The sequence below is a fragment of the Melospiza melodia genome, chromosome 5, assembly GCF_035770615.1.
Source record: "Melospiza melodia melodia isolate bMelMel2 chromosome 5, bMelMel2.pri, whole genome shotgun sequence".
Taxonomy (NCBI): Eukaryota; Metazoa; Chordata; class Aves; order Passeriformes; family Passerellidae; genus Melospiza; species Melospiza melodia.
In genome coordinates this window covers 89,295,706-89,316,548 of record NC_086198.1, presented here as the reverse complement: position 1 = coordinate 89,316,548, position 20,843 = coordinate 89,295,706, and the positions used below count along the sequence as shown (strand labels likewise).

The 20,843-nt window shown below is 43.8% G+C and overlaps 1 protein-coding gene across 1 annotated transcript in view; it reads right to left on the bottom strand.

The window, feature by feature from the left end:
* The window catches only part of ATRN (attractin), a 154,266-nt gene that overhangs the window by 33,003 nt on the left and 100,420 nt on the right, over positions 1 to 20,843 (bottom strand). Inside the window, exons 25-26 of the mRNA XM_063157763.1 lie at positions 10,852 to 10,913; positions 566 to 644 (exon numbers count right to left, since the gene is read on the bottom strand). Of these exons, the coding sequence (XP_063013833.1) occupies positions 566 to 644; positions 10,852 to 10,913 (141 nt within the window). The remainder of the gene's footprint in view (positions 1 to 565; positions 645 to 10,851; positions 10,914 to 20,843) is intronic.

The following is a 20,843-nucleotide window of genomic DNA, read 5'->3' as shown; positions in this document are numbered from 1 at the left end:
ACACAAAACGTTGTGAAGCTCATTTGGACCATGGGTAGGTGAAGAGGAAAAAACTTTGGCTCTAAAATTCACGTTTTTAAGGAGTAAGCTACTGGTGGCATCCCCAACTTTTTCTTATGCCCCTAATGTTCCAGGGGGAAAAAAACCAACCACCCAAAATATCTGAATAGGATTTAATTTGAAAATGGGTTTTGACTTCTTTTTTTAATGTATTACACAAGAACTAATGTTTCTATTTTCTATTTCCTATTTTGAAACAGATATAAAGAATCTCCTAGTTTATGTGGTTTGGTACTTATGCTGTCTAGAAACAGAAATTCTGGGAATTCAGGATATTCACCCCTATTTTTTTGGTGCTTCACAGAAACTGCAGCATCAGGATACTAAAATAACAATTTGTCACTGAAACTGTAATCAAAAATATGCTAAAGGCCTAAATAGCAGCATTAACTGAATTAGCTTAGCCTTCAATTTAAGGTTAATGTGATGCATATGTGAATAAATATGCATCTAGAGAGAACAACTACTAAAAAGTCATTAAGGAACAACACTTTATCCCTCTCACCTCTCTCCGTCGTGATGCCCAGCAACTTTGTTTAATCTTCCAAACCACAGCTGCCACCAGGAGCAATGACAGGAAACAACTGGAAAGGAAAGGAAAAAAAAAATAGAAAATAATATTTATTGCTCTTGTTCATAACACACTGGCAGCTGAAAAACTCTAGGAAATGCAAAGTTAAATGAAAAGTTCATATATTACAGATACACTGAAGAAAGATAATCCAGCACAGTTCAGTGCTTCTGATACCCAGTGAGGAATGACACACTTATTTTCATTATTTATATTGTTGATTCAAAGTTCCTTATCTGACTTCCTTAAATGACAGCAAGGCTGAAAGATTTAATCAGATTTAAAAAGCCACTATTGCCTATCTCTGGTGATATTTTGAGTGAGAGGATAACCCTCAAGAAGAAAAGCCTTGAGAGAAGTAGAGAAAATTGATTATTATTTCTGTTCCAAATTACAAAAATAAGATAGAGTGTAGAGCAGGCAGGCTGTTGCAGAGCTACAGGCATTTCTTGATTTCCCCAAATCTGTATTGGTTTTCTTCATCAAAGGAGGAGGGGAAAAGGATGAATGAACATATCAATTTCTGGGGAAAATGCAGGGAAGCAGATATAATAAAAAAGAGTAGTAGGAATAATAATAATCATTATTATTATAATAATTACAATAACAACCGACTGTACTGACAGATATGATTTTATCACACTGAGCACCTAATGAGCAACTTCAAGGCACACAAAATAAGATTAAAATTTGAGCCCCAGTGGAAGCCTCCTTCCTCAGGGACTGCACTGATGGGTCACAGAAAACATCTCCAAAGCCTCTCCACCTTCCAACATGTACTGAAAGACAGGTTACAGGAAAGTGTCCATGGAAGGAAGATCAACCAGAGCAGGTGACTTATGTGCTCAGCTGCAGCATTGCCTGTAACCACAGGCTCTGGATGCTCCCACAGGGCTTTCTCTCCAAGAGAGAATCCGCCCAGGGCTGCAGGGAGTCACCCAGGACTGCACCCTGCCATGAGGGGACAGGGACAGGAGGAGAGGGAATGGCCTCAGGGGAGCCTCAGCATGGACAGAGGGTAAATTCCTTCATGGGAAGGGGGTCAGGTCTTGGAACTGGCCAGGGCAGGGCTGGAGTCCCCATCCCTGGGGGAATTTCACAGCCCTGTGGATGTGGCCCTTGGGGACATGGGGCAATGGGGGCAGTGCTTGAACTTGCTGATCCCAGAGGGCTTTTCCAACCTAAATGATTCTGTGATACTATGACTTGGAAATGCCTATAATTAAACACCAGGATAGACAGCAGGAACCATTCCCTGAGAAGTGCAAAAGGTGAGGAGACAGTTCTTCTTGCCATATCACCATCTACACACTACGTGATGTGAAACCTCCATGGATGGGGCACAGACACCCAAAGGCAGCCAGTCAGAGATGGGATTGCATTTTTCAGGCTTAGATGTGCACAGAAATATGCTTCACTATCATACAGCATATAATATTTAAAAATGTGCACTTGTTTGACTTGCATGGCCCTGCACAGGTGCCCAGAGCAGCTGTGGCTGCCCTGGATCCCTGGCAGTGCCCAGGCCAGGCTGGACACTGGGGCTTGGAGCAGCCTGGGACAGTGGGGGGTGTCCCTGCCCATGGGACTGGATGGGCTTTAAGGTCCCTTCCAACACAAACCAGTCCACGATTTTATGATTTCAGATGCAGTTTATGTGCAACATGAGCTGCTGCCAGGGCTCATCAGTGTTTACCTCCTCAGTACACCTTTATTTGGAGAAAAAAGATGGAAATCCAAAGGGCAGATGAAAATGCCAGCAGTGCCAAAAATGCCATTCATCTCAAGCATCTCTGGTAAATTACCCATTTCAGAGGAGTTTCTCAGGAGGAGTTTCTCAGGTCAGGCATACAGATGAACTTGCACTGTGCCACCCTCAGCCGCAAAGTCAGTGAGGTCTCCACCTTTACACAACAACACGCACCAGTCTCGTGTATCCATCAGACAGCTCCAGAAATCCACACAGCAAATGGAAGACACACACCAAAAACATGCTGAACTGCTGTAAGGATGGCCCCTTTTTAGGAAAAAGTGACCTCAGCAATTAAAACTGTTGGACCTCTTATTTTGGGTCAATTTCATAGAATCACAGAACCTATGCTGGAAAAGAGCTCTAAGATCATCAAGTCCAACCATTATTAACTCAGCACTGCCAAGGCCACCACTAAACCATGTCCCTACATGCCACATTTTTGGTGGCACTGTAAATATGTCTCCCTACATATTAGTTACTCTTTTGGAGAAGAAAGAGTGGAGAACTAAGAGGGTCACCTTTACTACTAAATCCCCTTTCCAAAATGCAACACTGCACAAGTCTGCATGTTCCAGAGCCCTTCATTGGCTTCTCTTTCCTGCCCATTTCTGGCACCACAGCCAAGACTTTCTTTAGAAAATACAGAGAGGAATTAACAATTAAAGACTAATAAAACTTCTCCTAAAACACTCACCACAGTACCATTGTATTTCAAAGGCACAGCACCATACATCTTTGTATTGTCACAAGGAGGCAGCAAATACCCACAAAAGCTATAAAATCGCTAAGGAAATATATTTTCCCCCTTGAACTAACATCCCTTGGAAGCACTCAGGGAGAAATAAAAGGCAGAGCCCACTGCAGTCCATCACCTGCTGGAAGAGCCCCAGGGGTTGAGCAAAGTCAAGATCTATTGTTGCATTTACTCAGCCTAAACCATCCTGAAATAAGTTAAAAGACCTGATGTGAGCATCACTAGCTTTGAAGAAGGTTTTTTTCCAACTTTCTCTGGAAAGCAACTTTGTAGGTATGGAAGCAGCAGAAAGAAGCAGCTGCATGCAGAGAGAGAGGTGCTGGGAAATGATTTGGAGTGAGAGCTGAGGCTGGCACAGTCCTGGGTGAGCTGTGCTCTGCCCTGCTCTCTCAACAGCTTCACACACATCTCTGCCATGAATATCCACCTGCTTACAAATGACTTTCAAAATCAACATTTACTGCAGGATTTGCTTTGCCCTCTCCTTCCCATTTCTCCAAAAATAACAGCCTACCAAGTGCATCCTTCATCCCAGAAATCCCTCCTCACCCAAGTCTTCTCTCTGCAGCTTCCCCCATCTCAAATGGCTCCAGGCAGAGCTCAGAGCCCCTGGCAGGGCCTGCAGGGGCTCCAGGAGAGCTGCAGAGGGACTGGGGACAAGGGACAGAACACAGGGAATGGCTCCCACTGGGAAAGGGGAGATTGGGCTGGGATCTTGGCAAGGAATTGCTGGCTGGGAGGGTGGGCAGGGGCTGGGCTGGAATTCCCAGATTTGCTGGGGCTGCCCCTGGATCCCTGGCAGTGCCCAAGGCCAGGTTGGACACTGGGGCTGGGAGCAGCCTGGGACAGTGGGAGGTGTCCCTGCCATGGCAGGGGTTGCAACAAGGGGATCTTTAAGTTTCCTTCCAACCTGAACTATTCTGTATTTCTGTCAACTGTTGGATTTTCATTTTCCTGTAGCCTGTGACACGTCCAGTTTGAGACCAGTTAAATTTTTCTAACAGATAAAAAGGAAACCAGCAAACTCAGGTGTGGAACCAGACTGGAAGGAAAAAGAACCATCAAGAGCCACCTAACACCCTGGAGAGCTTTTCATCCCAGGGAAATTTGAACATGACTCCATTTTAACCAGGTCCTACCAAGCAGAGTTTCCAATAGCTCACACAGTTATAAAAATTTGTGCTTACACAGCATAAATATTGCAATGCAGGAAGAAGATACATTTAAATTTTATGGAGAATAGTCTATTTGGCAAATAGCTTTAATAATTCATTCTTAATTATTCATTAGATTATTTAAGTACAATAAATGAGCAATGTGGTTATAAATAATCTCTCCTCAGTTGGTCTCCACACACACATGGAACCTCAGCTGATCAGCCTTCAGGCTACCTACCACAGGGTATTCCCACAGTGACACAAAAACCTGAATTTAACTCTCTGTCTGGTTTTATTCTAGACTTTAATCTCCTTTTCCACAGAGAGAATATTCTCTCCACGCCTGGTATCTTTAAAGCTTTTCAAACAAGTACACTTTCATTTTTAGATGTCTGGAAAACTCCATCAGCACTTTACTGTGATGCATTCTCAGGAGAGGAGAAGAAAATCCATCTGGTGTATTAGGGCCCAATTATTAAACCTTCGTGAAATGTTTATCCACATCAGAATTGCTTGTAAAAAATGGCAGCTTTAAACACCAAAATGTACAGCAGCCTCACTGCTAATGTGCTTTAACATATACAGGTCACTTAATAATCTCAGACAGCACTGCCATGATTACTAGAAACACAGCCCAAGTTATTTTGATGAATTAGAAGCCATTTAAGTGCTATTTACCAGTACATTTTAATATGCTAGAGAGCTACAGGACACATTTTAAAGTAGTGGATGCATTAATCCTTGAAATAATTGGAACAAGTGTATAACATGCACGTGGTTGGTGCCAAACAGCTGCCTGCAGCCCACCAAGCCAGATTCCTGACCTCATCCTTCTGCTGAAGATGGCACAAGGCTCAAGAAGCCACAGCTCACCCTGGTTATGGCAGAGGAGGCAGTGGAGGCAGGGAAGGGCTGGAGTACAGGGGCATGGGTTACACCCAGGTAGAAATGAAGCACTGCAAAGCCACCCAAGCCCCTCCTCTGCTCCCCCACCCTGGTGGTGTGGGGAGGAGAATCAGATGTAAAATTTGTAGGCTGAGAGAAGAAAATCTTAATAATGGAAAACAAAATAAAATACAATAAATACCTAATAATAACAATTATATTTAAAAGATAAATGAAAGAAACCAACCAAACAGCTGATGCACAATAGAACTGCCCAGCACCTGCTGACCCAGATCAGAAGCCTGCAGGTAACTCCCCCAGTTTACACACTGGGCATGATGCTCTGAGCTGTGGAATATCCACCTGGCCAGCTGGGCTCACCTGTCCCAGCTATGATCCCTCCCAGTTTGAGTAACTCCTCACTGGCAGAGCAAGAGAAAAAATACAAAACCAAACTTCTGAGAAACACAACCTAGCAAAACCCAAATAGCAACACCCATCAGAGTATTATCAACATTACTCTAACTGAACCCAAAACACAGCACTAGAACAGCTCCTGAGAAGAAATTAACTCTATCCCAACCTAAATCAGGACAGCAAGTCTGATGAAAAGCAGCTGAGGGAGCTGGAAAGGGCTGTAGAATCCCTGAGGGAGCTGGGAAGGGGCTGCAGAATCCCTGAGGGAGCTGGGAAGGGGCTGCACAATCCCTGAGGGAGCTGGGCAGGGGCTGCACAATCCCTGAGGGAGCTGGGCAGGGGCTCAGCCTGGAGCAAAGGAGGCTCAGGGGGCCCTTGTGGCTCTGCACAGCTCCTGCCAGGAGGGCACAGCCGGGGGGTCGGGCTCTGCTCCAGGGAACAGGGACAGGAGCAGAGGGAACGGCCTCAGGGGAGGGTCTGGGTGGGCAGTGGGGAAATTGCTCATGGAAAGGGCTGCCCAGCCCTGGCACAGCTGCCCAGGGCAGGGGTGCAGTCCCCATCTCTGGGGGGATTTCACAGCCCTGTGGATGTGGCACCTGGGGACAAGGGGCAGTGGTGGCAGTGCTGGGGCAGTGTTTGAACTCACTGATCTCAGAGGGCTGTTCCAACCTCAATGATCTTATGCTTCTATTCTATGATTATGGAGGATGAAGTAAAGAGTGCTAAGAACATGGAAAAAAGGAAGTTATGGATGCTGAACTGTTACTCTTCTTCATTTTGTTGGAAATAATGGGAAGATATTCCCAAGCTCTTCCTTTTTCTAAGAAAAAAAAACCAATAAGGGACTCAGACTGTATTTTAAGCACCTATTTAATAAAGACATTTGTGCTAAAGTAAAAAATTATTTAATAAGCAACAAGAGTAAATAAAATATCTGCAGCATAACTACAGATTTGAATTACTGCAGGAGGCATTCCCACTTAATGAAAACACTGGGAAAATACATATATTTAAGGAAAACAATATACAATACATAAAACCATCTGCGTGAGTCTTGTACTGAGCAAACAGTTCTCCTGCTCAAGTTTTTATGAGGAACAAGTCCAATTATTTGTATCAAACTAAAACTACACCATTTCCATTTGATATTCAGACCCTAATGGGGCACATGAGGTTTGATGTGCCACCACAAAAACACTAAGCTGGCAGCTTTTATTCCATTTGTGAAATAACACTCATTTCTCTAACAATTATGGTAAGGCTTCGGTGGGACACGTTGGATCATGGAATCACACACTGCTTTGGGCTGGGAGGGACCTCATATCCAGCTTCAACCACCCTGCATGGGATGGGCAGCAATGCCTCCCCTAGACTGGAGCAGACACTGGACTCTGTTAGAAGGGTGTTTCAAGGACAGATAATGAAGACAAGACCAACAGCAGGCAGGAAACAAAATGAGCTGTGCATGTGAGAACCAGCAGAGAAGTGCAGTAGAAGACACCTGAGGTATTTGGTAAATCCATGTAGTAAAGCTCAGTATGAGACCACAGAGAATCATGGAATGGTTTGGCTTGGACAGACCTTAAAAGGCCCTCTGGTCCAACCCCTCTGCCATGAGCAGGAACATCTTCAGCCAGGTCAGATTGCCCAGAGCCCTGTCCAGCCTGGAGTGGAATGTTTCAGTGATGGGGTATCCACCCCTCCTCTGAGAAGCCTATTCCAGTGTCTCACCACCCTCAGCACAAAAGATTTCTTCCCTGATCTAGACTTAATAGACCCTCTTTCAATTTAAAGTCATCACAACAGGTCCCACTTAAATGTCCATCCCCATCTTCCTTTGAACTACTTTTAAGGATGTAGAGATCCCCGTAAGGTCTCTCAAATGCTCCCTGGGCTGAAGGTTGAAGGGAAGAAAAGGAAAAGGGAAGAATGGAAGAAAAGAAGAAAAGGAAAAGGGAAGAATGGAAGAAGGGGAGAGAAAGAAAAAGGGGGAAAGATTATTGGGCAATAATATGGGCTTATAAGGCCACAAATATTTTTACATCTTCTGTACATAAAGGTACGCTGGTGATTAGTACCTGTGGTAGGTGTGCTGGCAGACAGATTTTTTGGAAGATAAGCACGCACAGATATGAATAAAGAATGTTCACTAGAAATTGTCAAAATAGCTCAAACTATATGCTGAAAGACAGCTGCACAATCTGTAAATTAAAGCAGAGAGGAGGAAAGAGAAACCCCAGTTTCCTTGCAGTTCATTAGCTTTGCAAAGGTTAACAATGGTTGGAATATCATTTCTCCTCTGGCTCTGATTATAATGCAATATTAACGATCTCGGAACTTCACCGTTCTACCCAACCTTTATCCACTGACATTTTCTTAGCTTCAAATAGCACATTCATGTGTACAAATTAAGGCTGTGTCATACACAGCCCCCTGCCTGGCTTGGTGCTGAACTCCAGGAATCCAACAGCCCCTCTAAATGTGAGGCACAGCCCTCTGATCACAGGAGCCAGCTCCTAAATGAAATGAAAACCAGTCCTGTGTCCTGCTGCACACTGCCTGGTGCTGTCTGAATGCATGACCAGGCTCCTGCTTTTCCATGCCCTGTGCACCCCACAGGCAGCCCAGCCAGTGCCTGGGATAGCAAAACTCAGCAGTGCTGGGCTGTGGCGAGCCCACAGCTCTCTGCAAGGACTGCACTGACCTCATTCATCTCAAATGTCAGCACAGACACTGAAAATCCCCCGGGTCCCTCTCAGGTGCTCCACACAGCTCAAGGCACAGATGATGCCTCCAGCTGCACAGCAGAAAAGCCCAGTTAGGACGGGCTTACAACCAAGTGGGGGAAGTGGCTTCCAGAATAAAGAAATGTGTCACAGCATCTCCAGCTCAGACAGATTTCCCAAATTCATAGAGTCACAGAATGGTTTGGGTTGGAAGTGATCTTAAAAATCACCTGTTCCAGCCCCCCTGCCACAGGCAGGAACACCTTCCACCATCCCAAGAGTGCTCCAAACCCCATCCAACCTGGCCTTGGGCACTTCCAGGGATGGGGCAGCCACAGCTGCCCTGGGCAACTCCCACACTTCCTGCAGAACAGCAAAATGAAGCAACACCCTTAAATGTGCAAACAGAAAGCCTCTAAACATCTGTTTTCCAGAACAACATCTCTTTAGGTCTCCATTATACCTAAGAAATTGATACATATCCCAGGTTTTGAGTTTGGTGTTAATGATACCAACTGGTTTTAGGTTTTCACAAAGTATTTTCCTTGCTTCTATTTTAGGGAGCAAATTCTCAGGCAACTGTTGCTTATTAACAGCACAGGGGGCTCTCAGGTATTAGTTATTTATGGTCTGTCTTGGATCCCACAGTAATTACGAAATGTGCCCTAGAGCATTAAAAATGCAAATGTTTCAACAGTTTCCCCTATACCCAGTGAGATGAATCACACTGTTCTAATCCACTGGTTAATTAGGGAGTCATGGTGACTGTAAAATAAAACACCTGGAGAGAAGCTTAGGAGTAGTGAAAGAATCAAAGAATTTCTAGCACATTATAAATGCTTAACTGGAAAACACCTGTAAATTGTCTTCTCCCAAAATCCACATGTTCTTATTCCTCTGGCTTGTTAGGATGTTAAATAATATTGCAACATTACTTCTCAAGGAGAGCCATGAGATAACAGTGATGGAGGAAAGGAAAGGGAACTTGCAGCCTTTGGACATGTACGTTCAGCTGCATGTGCCCACTGAGACACACAGTGCACTGATCTTCTGCTTTAACCTGGGACTGGAATCATGCAAGGATTTGGGTTGGAAGGGACCTTAAATCCCACCCAGTGCCACGCCTGCCATGGCAGGGACACCTCCCACTGTCCCAGGTGGATCCAAGCCTCAATGTCCAACCTGGCCTTGGGCACTGCCAGGGATCCAGGGGCAGCCACAGCTGCTCTGGGAATCTCTTCAAACAATGAATCTGGAGCAATCCTTCATCCTGAGGAGTTTAAACCCTTATGTGCAGATGTAGTTAGGTCTGTAAAGCAGTAATTGGACAGGTTTTGTAGTGCAGATTTATCTTACACAATTAGAAAAGAACTAAGGAACCAACTGTTTCCCTCTTCATTTTCCTAATAAGCAATTACCCTGCCACACAGATTTTTAGGGAAGATGTTGACTGTGATTAATTCAGCAAAACAAATGATTAAGCCTGAGCCAGGAGTAACCACCTACTCTGCTCCAATGGCAGGAGGTGGTGGTTCTGATTCCCAGGGATCAAACCTACTGTTTCCCAGGAAATGCACTAAAGCAGATTCCACTCTCTAAAAGCTCCATATGAAAAAAATTGATATAAACCACTTGTCTGAAAGGCCTGTCTGGAGCTTCTTGCTTTAATTAAATTTAGCATGAAATCTAAAGCAAGATATTACTCCCACTGCTCATTTTACACCAGGCATAATATTGCCTACTTTAGAACAGGCTGTGAGACCTGGAGTGGTGTTTACTCCATGTATATCCCTCCTGTAGGACTCCTTGTCGATCAGGTATTGGTTTCCACTTCTGGAGTATTAGCAGTCCCTGAAACAGAGGCCAATATACTGGATTTTGAAGCTTTGAAGAGAGGGCCTGCTGTTTGAATTTTTTGGAGCAATAAAGAGGAGACAAGGATTGAAATGGCTTCTGTTGGTTCCCACTCTGAGGGAATCATCAGCTCACTTGACACTAAGAAATGAACTTAGAGCTGTGTATGAAAACCAGAAGAATTTGGCTTCCATTGAACTGTAACATATGTTTGTATTTAAATTTACATACTTTTCAGAGTTCAGTTTAAAATCAAAAGGTGGTACCTGAAGAGCTGGAAATTATTCCAGACTTAACTCTGCAAAATAACTCCCCTGGTTTGTGGCTGGTGCCTGACAAGGTGTGACAACCTGCAGTAAGTCACACATAGCTGTGGCAAGTCAATGTTTTCTACCCCCTCTCAAAAGGAACTTCTCCTTTTCCAAAAGCCCCTCCCAGCCCCATCCTCCCTTTCCCTGCATGCACTGGCATCATGCAATGGAAAAGATGCACAGACAATTAATTTTCTTAACATAATTCCTAATTAAACATTTAAATCTGAGTGAAGATTTCCATTTCCTAGGCTGTGCTGTAAGCAGGATGTTCAAGTTAAAAAAAGCCAGACCAAGAAGAACCCAAACTCTGAAGCCCAGAACCTAAAGAAGTAACATTTAGCTGTCTTAAATGAAAAGTACCTGAAAAATGTCACAAAGAACTGCACCAGGTCCATAAAGTTGCTGTGCTGTGAGAATGCAATCTGCAAAAGAAAAGCAAATGCTTTCTGTTACTTACTGGAAAGAAAATTCATATTTCAAGATATGTAAAAAGGATTTTAAATGACAATGAAAAGTAGCTTTACTCAGATCAATCCATATTTTTCAACACTGTTTTTGAAAAAGAACGGAAATGTTCTGAGGGAAAAGAAAATAAATTATAACTTGTTTTGAAAACATATATCCCAGAAACGAAGCTGAACAAGTAACTGTCTCCCAGCCATGTTCCAAGGAATATTCTTCAGTGCACACTGAAGAAAACACTACTTCAAAAACTTAGAACAGAGGTTTCACAGAGCTGCAAATAATCTTTAATTAGAAGTGAAAATCTTTAATTATTGTTTACACAGCAACCCAAAATTTAATATTTACATTTCAAACAATATCCAGACAACAAAATCTCCTCAAAAAAGGAACTTACACCCAGAGCTGCAAAGAGGCACGAAACACAGAAGATGATAGACACTGTGAAAACAGCTATGGCATTCATCTTAGCTCACTGCCCTGCAATCCCGCGGCAGAACAGGGAAAAACACAGAACATTTGGGACAAAACCAGAGGGAGGAGGCCAACAGGAAACTGGGAGGTGGTTAGAGGCAAAAAGGAAGATTAGGGAGCCTGGGTAAAAATAACAACGTGGAGGGGAGGCGAGCCAAGAGAAAAGCAACTTGTGCAATATTAGGGATCAGAAGTTCTTTCCAGGTACCTCCTATTTCCTCTGCCTATCAATCTCTCAGCACCACAACAGCATATTAACTCTTTCATGAAGTAACAGAATTCACTCAGAATTAAAGTGAAATCTGCACTGACAAAATCCATTTCTGGTGTCATTTGTTGTTTTTTCCCTTAATAAACAATACTTATGGCAACATTAGCATAAACATAAATCCCTCCTCCCAGCAATAGCCACATCCCAGAATTCGTGAATATGTGTGAAGTGAACCATTGCTTGGGTTTCTGTTGCTCTGGAACACTTTCTACGATCATGTTTGCTTTAAATATCCATTGTAACTTGGTACAGAAGCTGCCCCAAATAGTTTTCTTATCAATACATTGACATATTTTGACGTTGAAAGTTCCTTTGCAGCTCACAACCACTGTGTGGCTGGAAAGTGAAGTCCAAACCTGCACACCAGATGCTGCAACCTCAACAGTCCTGCCTATACAAGACAAGAAAAAACAGAGTTTCTTGTTGATTTTTGCTTCTAAAGTGCTTCCCAATAGTCTTCTGATTAGTAAAAGACAGTGAGCAAGATTTCACTTTTGGTATAAAAAATCAGTGCCTAGTAACTAAAGTGGTGCAGTATTTGCATAAATGGATATTCTGGAATAAACATTACATTCTGGAATGTATTTAAGACAAAGATAATCCTTAGTGAAATATCTCATCCCAAAATATGAACATGTAACACAGCCAGTATAAAAAAAAAAAACCCAACTCTTCATATTATTTCTGAGAATAACCATGATGCTGAGTGACTATAAGAGATGCATTTCAAAATAAAGCCCTTGTTATGTATCAACAATCCTTAAGTAGAAAAAGACAATTAAAAGCACAAAGGAATCATTGACAGGCCAGTCCCCTGTGGATGACCATCAGGATCAGTTTCTGACTGGAAACCAAAACTTGCTCCTATTAGAAGAAACAAGAAACTGCTATTTTTAAAATAAGGGAGATTCTATGAAAGATTAATGAGACTGTTACCAGAGAAGGGCTTCTCATCTTCTGATAACAACTGCAGGAAACAAATAAAAACAAAAACAAACAAAAAATAATGTAGGATTATTTCACACCGAAGCCTTACAAATGCTTTAGCAGTGGTGATTATTTTCTCCACCTGCTGGAGTTCTTCTCCTATAAAGCCCAATTTAGGACCTGTACCTCAAACATGGATTAAAAAAACCCAGGTTGTTTCTACAATTTATTCCTAGCAAACTGAAAATACTTTGTGCCATCAAACCTGACCAATCTGTGTCACAGGCAATTTGGTCTCATAATTGTTAATGGTTTGCTTACTTAGAGCTTAATTTCCCCTAATAGAATCTGTTCCCAGGACTTAATTAATTCAGTTACATTGAAAGTTTGGTTGGAAATAGCTGTTGAAAGTAGGCTGTTCATTCTGGATCCATGAAAAATATGGAACCAATTTCTTAGCAGGCCGGGTTTTTAATTAAGTTTAGCTGACAGTAGAAGATTCATTTATCCATTCTCAAAAAATGAATTCTGTACCAAAGGCTGAAGCAGTTTAAGTGCAGGAAAGGGGCTCATGTTGGGGACCTGGAAAGGCTCCCCTGGGTACAGGGCAGAACCTGAGCTCAGCTGCACCATCAAATCCCCACTTTCACATCAAAGAATCCCAGAATCGTTTGGGTTTAGGCCCATCCAGTGCAACCATCTCCCAGCACTGCCACCACTGCCCCACGTCCCCAGGTGCCACAAGCACAGGGCTGTGAGATCCCTGCAGGGCGAGGACTGGAACGGGGACTCTGGCCCTGGACAGCCCTTTCTGGGCAGAAATTTCCCCTAAAATCCACCTTAAACTCTCCCTGGGCACACCTGGAGTGCCCCTCAGCCACTGTGGAGCAGCACCCCCAGGTCCCCTTCCATGGAGCAGGACCCTGACCCTTCCCAAGCCACCCAAGGAGGTGTCACACCCTGTTCTTAGGAACAGCACGGCACCCTCAGATACTTCATATGGTAATTCCACAGAACAGTACAAGCTTGTGTTTATCTTATCTGGAAAGGTTCCCTGGAGAGCACAGCTGCCTGTCCTGCTTCTCCTGTTGCCACATCACTTGAAGTACCAAAATAATCCACCTGCTTTCCAGAGAAGCAGAAGTAGCCGGCTGCATGGACTAACAAAAATTTAGAATGAAGAGCTTTACATTTTTTATCATTTGATTAGCATAAAATATGAAGCCAAGAAGAAAATTTGGCTTCTTTTAACTAGCCAACATCTAAAAATTGCACTGGCTTTGAAATCAGTACACGCAAATTTCAGAGGAGTTAATGGCAAATGACTTGGCCACAAAATAATATAAGCAAAGGAAAAGCATATTTGAACCCAACAGACATTTCAGTAACAGTTGGTGTTTCAAACTCAAAATATTGCTGGAGCTAAACTACAGCCTGTGGCTGATAGAAATTTTGAAAATCCAATTAGAACAATTACATACCAGGACTTGGTTTGCATAAGCACCAGAGTTTGTTCCTCAAGAGAAAAGAAAACAAAATAATTTTGAGATAACAATTTTGTATTAAAGTAGGCCAACTAAGACCTAAGTTCACCTTAAACCTGCAAAAATGCAATAATAATACATGCAAAAAATACCTAAAATTACTTAAACCTCTCCCCTTGGGATCTACAAGTGTTCTGAACTTTTTAAAAACAAATTGAGTTTCACACACCACTAAGAAAAATCAGTCCACAACCAAATAAGAAATTATGTAGAATTCTTTTGTTAAATCCAGCAAGAATTAAATTTGAGTAATTCCTCCCATTTAACTGTAATAAACAGATATAAAGATAATTCAGCATAGCATAACTTTTTCCACTTGTGCTGGAAGTTACTGATATTTTATAGGAAGCCAAACTATTCACCACAATGGGATTAGGACAACAGCTCCTCCAAACTCAAAAAATATCCAATATTATACATAATATTAGCACCCCTAATCTAAAATGAACTAAAGAACTGAAAACATAAGAGTTGGGGTTGTTGCAGAAGGCTCTGGGGAGACCTTGCAGGGCCTGCAGGGGCTCCAGGAGAGCTGCAGAGGGACTGGGGACAAGGCCTGCAGGGACAGGAGCCAGGGAATGGCTCCCACTGGGAAAGGGGAGATTGGGCTGGGATCTTGGCAAGGAATTCCTGGCTGGAATGGAATTCCCAGATTTGCTGTGGCTGCCCCTGGATCCCTGGCAGTGTCCAAGGCCAGGTTGGACACTGGGAGCACCCTGGGACAGGGGGAGGTGTCCCTGCCCAGGGATGGACTTTAAGGTCGTTTCCCACCCAGACTATTCTGGGATTCTGTGAATGTACTGAGGAATATTTCAAGTATGACGATTTCATACCATAATTTGGTATATTTTGGGTCTCCAAACACCTGAGAAAATATGAACAACCACAGAAAATAGTGTTTCCACTACTTTTTTACCTTCGTAATAACTCAGGATTATTGACACTTTATATTTCTGCTTTTCTTTACAAATATATAAAGTGACTAAATTCCCACCAGTAGTGTCTTCCTTTTTATCCCTATTTCATATCAGGGATGAAAAAAAGAGAAATTGAAAATGATATTTTGCACAGGACATGCTCCTAGAATAGAAAGAGCTGTGTAAGAAAGAAAAGTAAAATCGTAATTAATTTCTGAAACAGAAATTAATGTGACCCAACAGAGACAGCGCAATGTGAACCTGGCTCCCAGAGCTTGGGGCTTGCTGTGAATTCAGAAGATATCAAAAGGTCCAACTGCTACATCCATTAACCCCACCTGGCAGGTGGGAGAGTGCTACAGGACTTGTGTTTTGAAAGTCTACAGGACCACACAGAAATTTAGAGGGTTTTGGGCTGTTTTCACAGAAATTTAAAGGGTTTTGGGCTGTTTTCTGCTTTTTATTTCAATCTAGCACCAGCACCAAAGCTAGCGAACAAAAAACAGCAGGGGAAAGTGGAAAGCTGGGAGTTCCACAGGCTTCCAGTGAGAGAAAACCACAAGCCAAACAAGCTGCAGGCGACATTTATGCACATCCTCCTCTATTTTTTCCCCAAAACTCCAGTCTTGTCTCTTTTTTCCTATGGTTAGAGGCAAGGATTCAATCTGACCTTGGCGAATACAGACAACACTTACAGGACGCCATGGTCTGAATGCTGAGTGCCTGTGCCTTTGTCAAAGGACCTGCTATAAAACAAAGGGGCTTTAAGTATTCTTGAGTGATGCCAAAGTCATCAAAACATTCATTCTGCCCTCTAGAATAATGCTGGGGGGAAACTTCTCTTCTGCTCAGGAGTATTGAGATTGCCTGTTCCAGTTCTCCTTGAGACACAAACCCAGCGTGGCACTCAGTGCTCTGATGGAGCTCCTGGCCAAGGCCCACGCTGCTCCTGGTGCTCTCCCCTCCAGAGGAGCACTCAGCCAGCTCCAAGGGCCCTGGCTGCCAGGTTCTGGGGCAGAATGTGCCAACACAGCAATCCAGCTCCACCACCTGAACACGGCCTCAGTCCTGCCATGTGCTGCTGCTCCCTGTGTTCTGTGAACATCTTTAATGAGCCATGGAAGTCATTAAGGCAGCAGAGAGCTAATCACAGGAATGAAGGGCAAAAAGCCTTTCAAAAACACCCTTCAGAAGCTGGGCTTTTGGAGCTGACCCTGCTCACTGAGGGATGAGCAAACACAGCAGCAGCCTGAGATGAGCCCTTTCCAGGCAGGTGGCTCTTAAACGAATTCAGCAATGTCAGTTCCAAGGAACACTTTCCAGGAGGAAGCGTTTGTTCACCTCTGTGGGTGATTTGGGAGGTTCAGACACAGATTATGACATCCAAATCCAGGGTCACAGGGGCATTCCCATCAGCCCTTTACACTCAATGGAAACCTCATCTGCGCTTCAGCTGACCAAGGCAGGTGCCTAATAATAAATAACAAAAAACTATTACCTGACCAGGTCCATAACAGAACTGTAAACACTGAAGCACACAAAGACATCTAAATTTAGTTAGTTTAAATTTCCATGGTGCATCCTTGCCCTCGGTTTCCTGGATGCACTGGAAGCTCCATTTGTTGACTAAAGAGGGGTAAAAGTTATTGCAGCTTCCCCGGGACACCTCACCTGGCCTCCAGAACCACAGAATGGGCTGGGTTGGAAGGGACCTTCCAGCCCATCTCATGCCAGTCTCTGCCATGGGCAGGGACACCTCCCACTAGACCTGGGTGCTCCAAGCCCCATCCAACAGCTTTTGGGTGAATCCCTACCCCAAGCACACCATGGAAGCAGAAGGACATTCTCTTGCAGAGGCACCACTGATCTTTGTTTTAAATGAACAGCAAAACTCCACACAGATTTGGAAGTTAGACAGAAAATTTAACCTGGTCCACAGGAAAAGATTCTCTAAATGGAAAGTTAAACCTTAGGTTTCAGAGAAGAAAGGATCTTAACAGGAGTTAATTGTAACTTGAAAAACTCTGACACGCAACTTGAAGTGGAGTATGGGTTGGAGGTGGGAGATCCCAGAGAGTCTGTAATGCACCTGATGCTTTGGTGTGGACATCAGCAGCAGCACTGGAAGGGGCTCTGAGCTCCCCCTTGAGCTTTCTCTTCCCCAGGCTGAACACCCCCAGCTCTCATTCTGTCTCCAGAGCAGAGAGGCTCCAGCACTTGGAGCACCTCCATGGCCTCCTCTGGACCAGTTCCTCACCTACTGAACAGTTCACCCATCAAATCCACCTTTCTCCAGATCAGAGAGAACTTGGTGCAGCTGAAGAGGTTCCCATGCTCACATCTGCATTCTACAACAAGCAAAAATTTAATCCTCACTCAAATTTGATTTTCACACCTACTACTCCGAGTCACTCTGCTCCTGTGTGAAGGATGAAAGAGATTAATGACTTACTCCTCACCTGCTGCAATATTAACTGAGCCATTGAGCTTTATGGCACAAATACTCACCACCGTGCAAATATAAAACCTGCTTCACTCCTGAACTTATTCTGAGATGAAAATCAATTTACATTCCAACACTATGCTGCCTTCCTGCAGTAGCCACAAATTGTCACTTCTCAGCTAATTGGCTGCAGTCAGCAGTTGGCTCAGAAATGCCAATTATACATGTTTTGTCTTCCCATGTGAACTTTCTCATGTTGTGCAGAGCGAACACAGGCACGACTGTCTCTAAATTAAAAATAGCGCTTAAGATGTGGTCCCAAATTTCACAGCATCCCGGAAATTATCACACAAATCTGAAAAATGAGAAGTATTTGTTCAATGAACAGCCAGCGGCTGAATTGTGATGCACATCTAAATTTAAAGTGCACTAGGAAATAAAATTCTGGAAAGTCCCATAATTGAAACAGCAAACTCAGCTCAGACCCTGCACACCTCCACATGACAGAAACATGCCCCAAGAAAGCCAAGGCAGGGCCAGAAAAAACCCAATTCTTCTGAATCCCCATTCAGAATTATTCTGAATTCTCTGAACTTCTCAGTTCTTCTTTCAGGCCACTTACACGATGAAAGACCTGGAGGGGCTGGAGCATGGCCAGGGCAGGGAATAGAGCTGGGAAGGGGCTGGAGAATCCCGGAGGAAGCTGGGAAGGGGCTGCACAATCCCTGAGGGAGCTGGGCAGGGGCTGCACAATCCCTGAGGGAGCTGGGAAGGGGCTGGAGAATCCCTGAGGGAGCTGGGAAGGGGCTGCAGAATCCCTGAGGGAGCTGGGAAGGGGCTGCAGAATCCCTGAGGGAGCTGGGCAGGGGCTGCACAATCCCTGAGGGAGCTGGGAAGGGGCTGCAGAATCCCTGAGGGAGCTGGGCAGGGGCTGCACAATCCCTGAGGGAGCTGGGCAGGGGCTCAGCCTGGAGCAAAGGAGGCTCAGGGGGCCCTTGTGGCTCTGCACAGCTCCTGCCAGGAGGGCACAGCCGGGGGGGTCGGGCTCTGCTCCAGGGAACAGGGACAGGAGCAGAGGGAACGGCCTCAGGCTGGGCCAGGGGAGCTCAGGGTGGGCATTGGGGAATTAGGGAAAGGGCTGTGGGGAATTAGGGAAAGGGCTGTGCAGCCCTGGCACAGCTGCCCAGGGCAGTGATGGAGCATCCCTCCCTAGAGGGATTTAACAGCCATGTACATGTGGCATTTGGGGACATGGATCAGTGCTGGCCTTGGCAGTGCTGGGGAACAGCTGGACTTGATGGTCTTAGAGGGTTTTCCAACATAAATGATTCTGTGATCCTGCAATTGCAACAATTACTCTGGAGGCAAGGAAGCTCTGAGGTACTTGGAAAAAGTGGTTGAAAATAAAGATCCCAAACCTTGAGACAGAAGACATATCACCAGTAGGAAAACACTCCAATCCTCTGAGTTCCAGTTCCTCAAGCACCTCCCTCCAGTCCCAGCTGCTGCAGTGCAGATGCATTTGGGAAGGGACCCCATTGCATTTGGGAAGGAGGGACCCCGATGCACTTGGGAAGGAGGGATCCCATTGCATTAGGGAAGGAGGGATCCCGTGGCACTTGGAAGGATCCCATTGCACTTGGGAAGGAGGGATCCCATTGCACTAGGGAAGGAGGGATCCCGTTCCTGCCCCGTGCCCAGCAGAGCTCTGACACTGTCTGCATGCAGGCTCGGTTACATTTGATTGCAGGCCGACTATTGCTGGAGAGGTTCAGCATGGAGAAAATTAAAACTTTAGCACATAACAGCTCAAACTCTCACTCAGACCCTTGAAGTCCAGTAAAAATGAGCATTATAGTCAAGTGAGCTTAAAAGCAATATCTGCAAGTTTCCTTGTTAAGGGTTCAATATAGCTAACAGATGGAAACAGGCAAAACCTTCTGTCTTGCATCATTTCTGACCAGACAAAACGGGAAAAATGCAAGACACAGCTGAGGGCTGCAGTAGTGTTAATGGGGAAAACAAGCTCTCTCTCCTTCCTGAAGAGGCTGTGAGTTCCAAGGATCATATTGGATGAGAAATTTAGCATGTTTATCAACCTGTAGCAAAACATCCTGTAATATGCCAGCTGTAAGAATCTCATCTTTAATAAAATAAAGTAGTAAAGTGTGTATTTTTGTGTATATATATATATATATATATATATATATATATGTATGTAAATATATATGTATATATTTATACATATTACATATGGAATCATAGAATGGTTTGGGTTGGAAGGGACCTTAAAGATTACTTAGTTCCAGCCCCAAACTAAATAGGTATTTATATAAATAACCAAATTAAAATATCTTTGAATGACAACATTGTCACACACAACACTGAAGGCACAAGTCATCTCAAACAACACATCACGACCTGAAGTGGCAGTAATTAAAAGCCCCCAAATTTACTTTAAACAAACCACATTGCATCAGGATCAGTTTTAAAGAGTCATGAAATCAGAACCGAAGGCTGGGCTGCTTTATTCATCACAGGTTTTTCTGTTGAGAGCCTCGGCTATGATTTGGTGTTCAAGAAATCTTAACGTGAAAAAAAAACCATGCTGGGTGGTGCAGAATGAACAACTTCTCTATAAGTATTACAGCGACCTGAGTGGGTCACTGGAGGTGGTGAGAGAGACGAGAATCTTGTTTCTTGATCAGAAGGCTGGATTTATTGATATATGATATATGATACATTATTACTATACTAATAGGAATAAAAAGAGAAGTTGCAGAGCTGCTGCTGAGCTAAGAATAGAAAGAAAGAATTCTCTAACAAAGTTGTGTCCAGGGACTCTGTCCCTAGCTTGCACTTTTTGATTGGCCCTTAATTATAAACATAGGAACATGAGCCAATCAGGTGCATCCTATTGCATTCCACAGCAGCTGATAACAATTGTTTACATTCTCTTCTGAGGCCTCTGCCCTCCAGAAGACGCAGAAATCTGAAAGAAAGGATTTCTGTGAAAAAATATCTGCGACATCTCACCTTTCTAAATTGTATAAATTAAAAGAAAAATGCTGATGTGAAATGAACAGGAAATTTCTTCACCTGTAAAATATACAATACTAACAAGTCACTAAAACAATCCTACAATCTAAGAAAATTGCAAAAAACAATGCAAAGAAAATTCAAGTCCATGCAGCTGAGTTTCAGGAACAGTCCATCAGCTGAAGTTGTTTCTTTTGGACATCTGAGAGTCCTTTTTGGTCCTGAAAACAGCATAACACAATTTTAAACAATTTCAAACAATTTGAACAATTTTG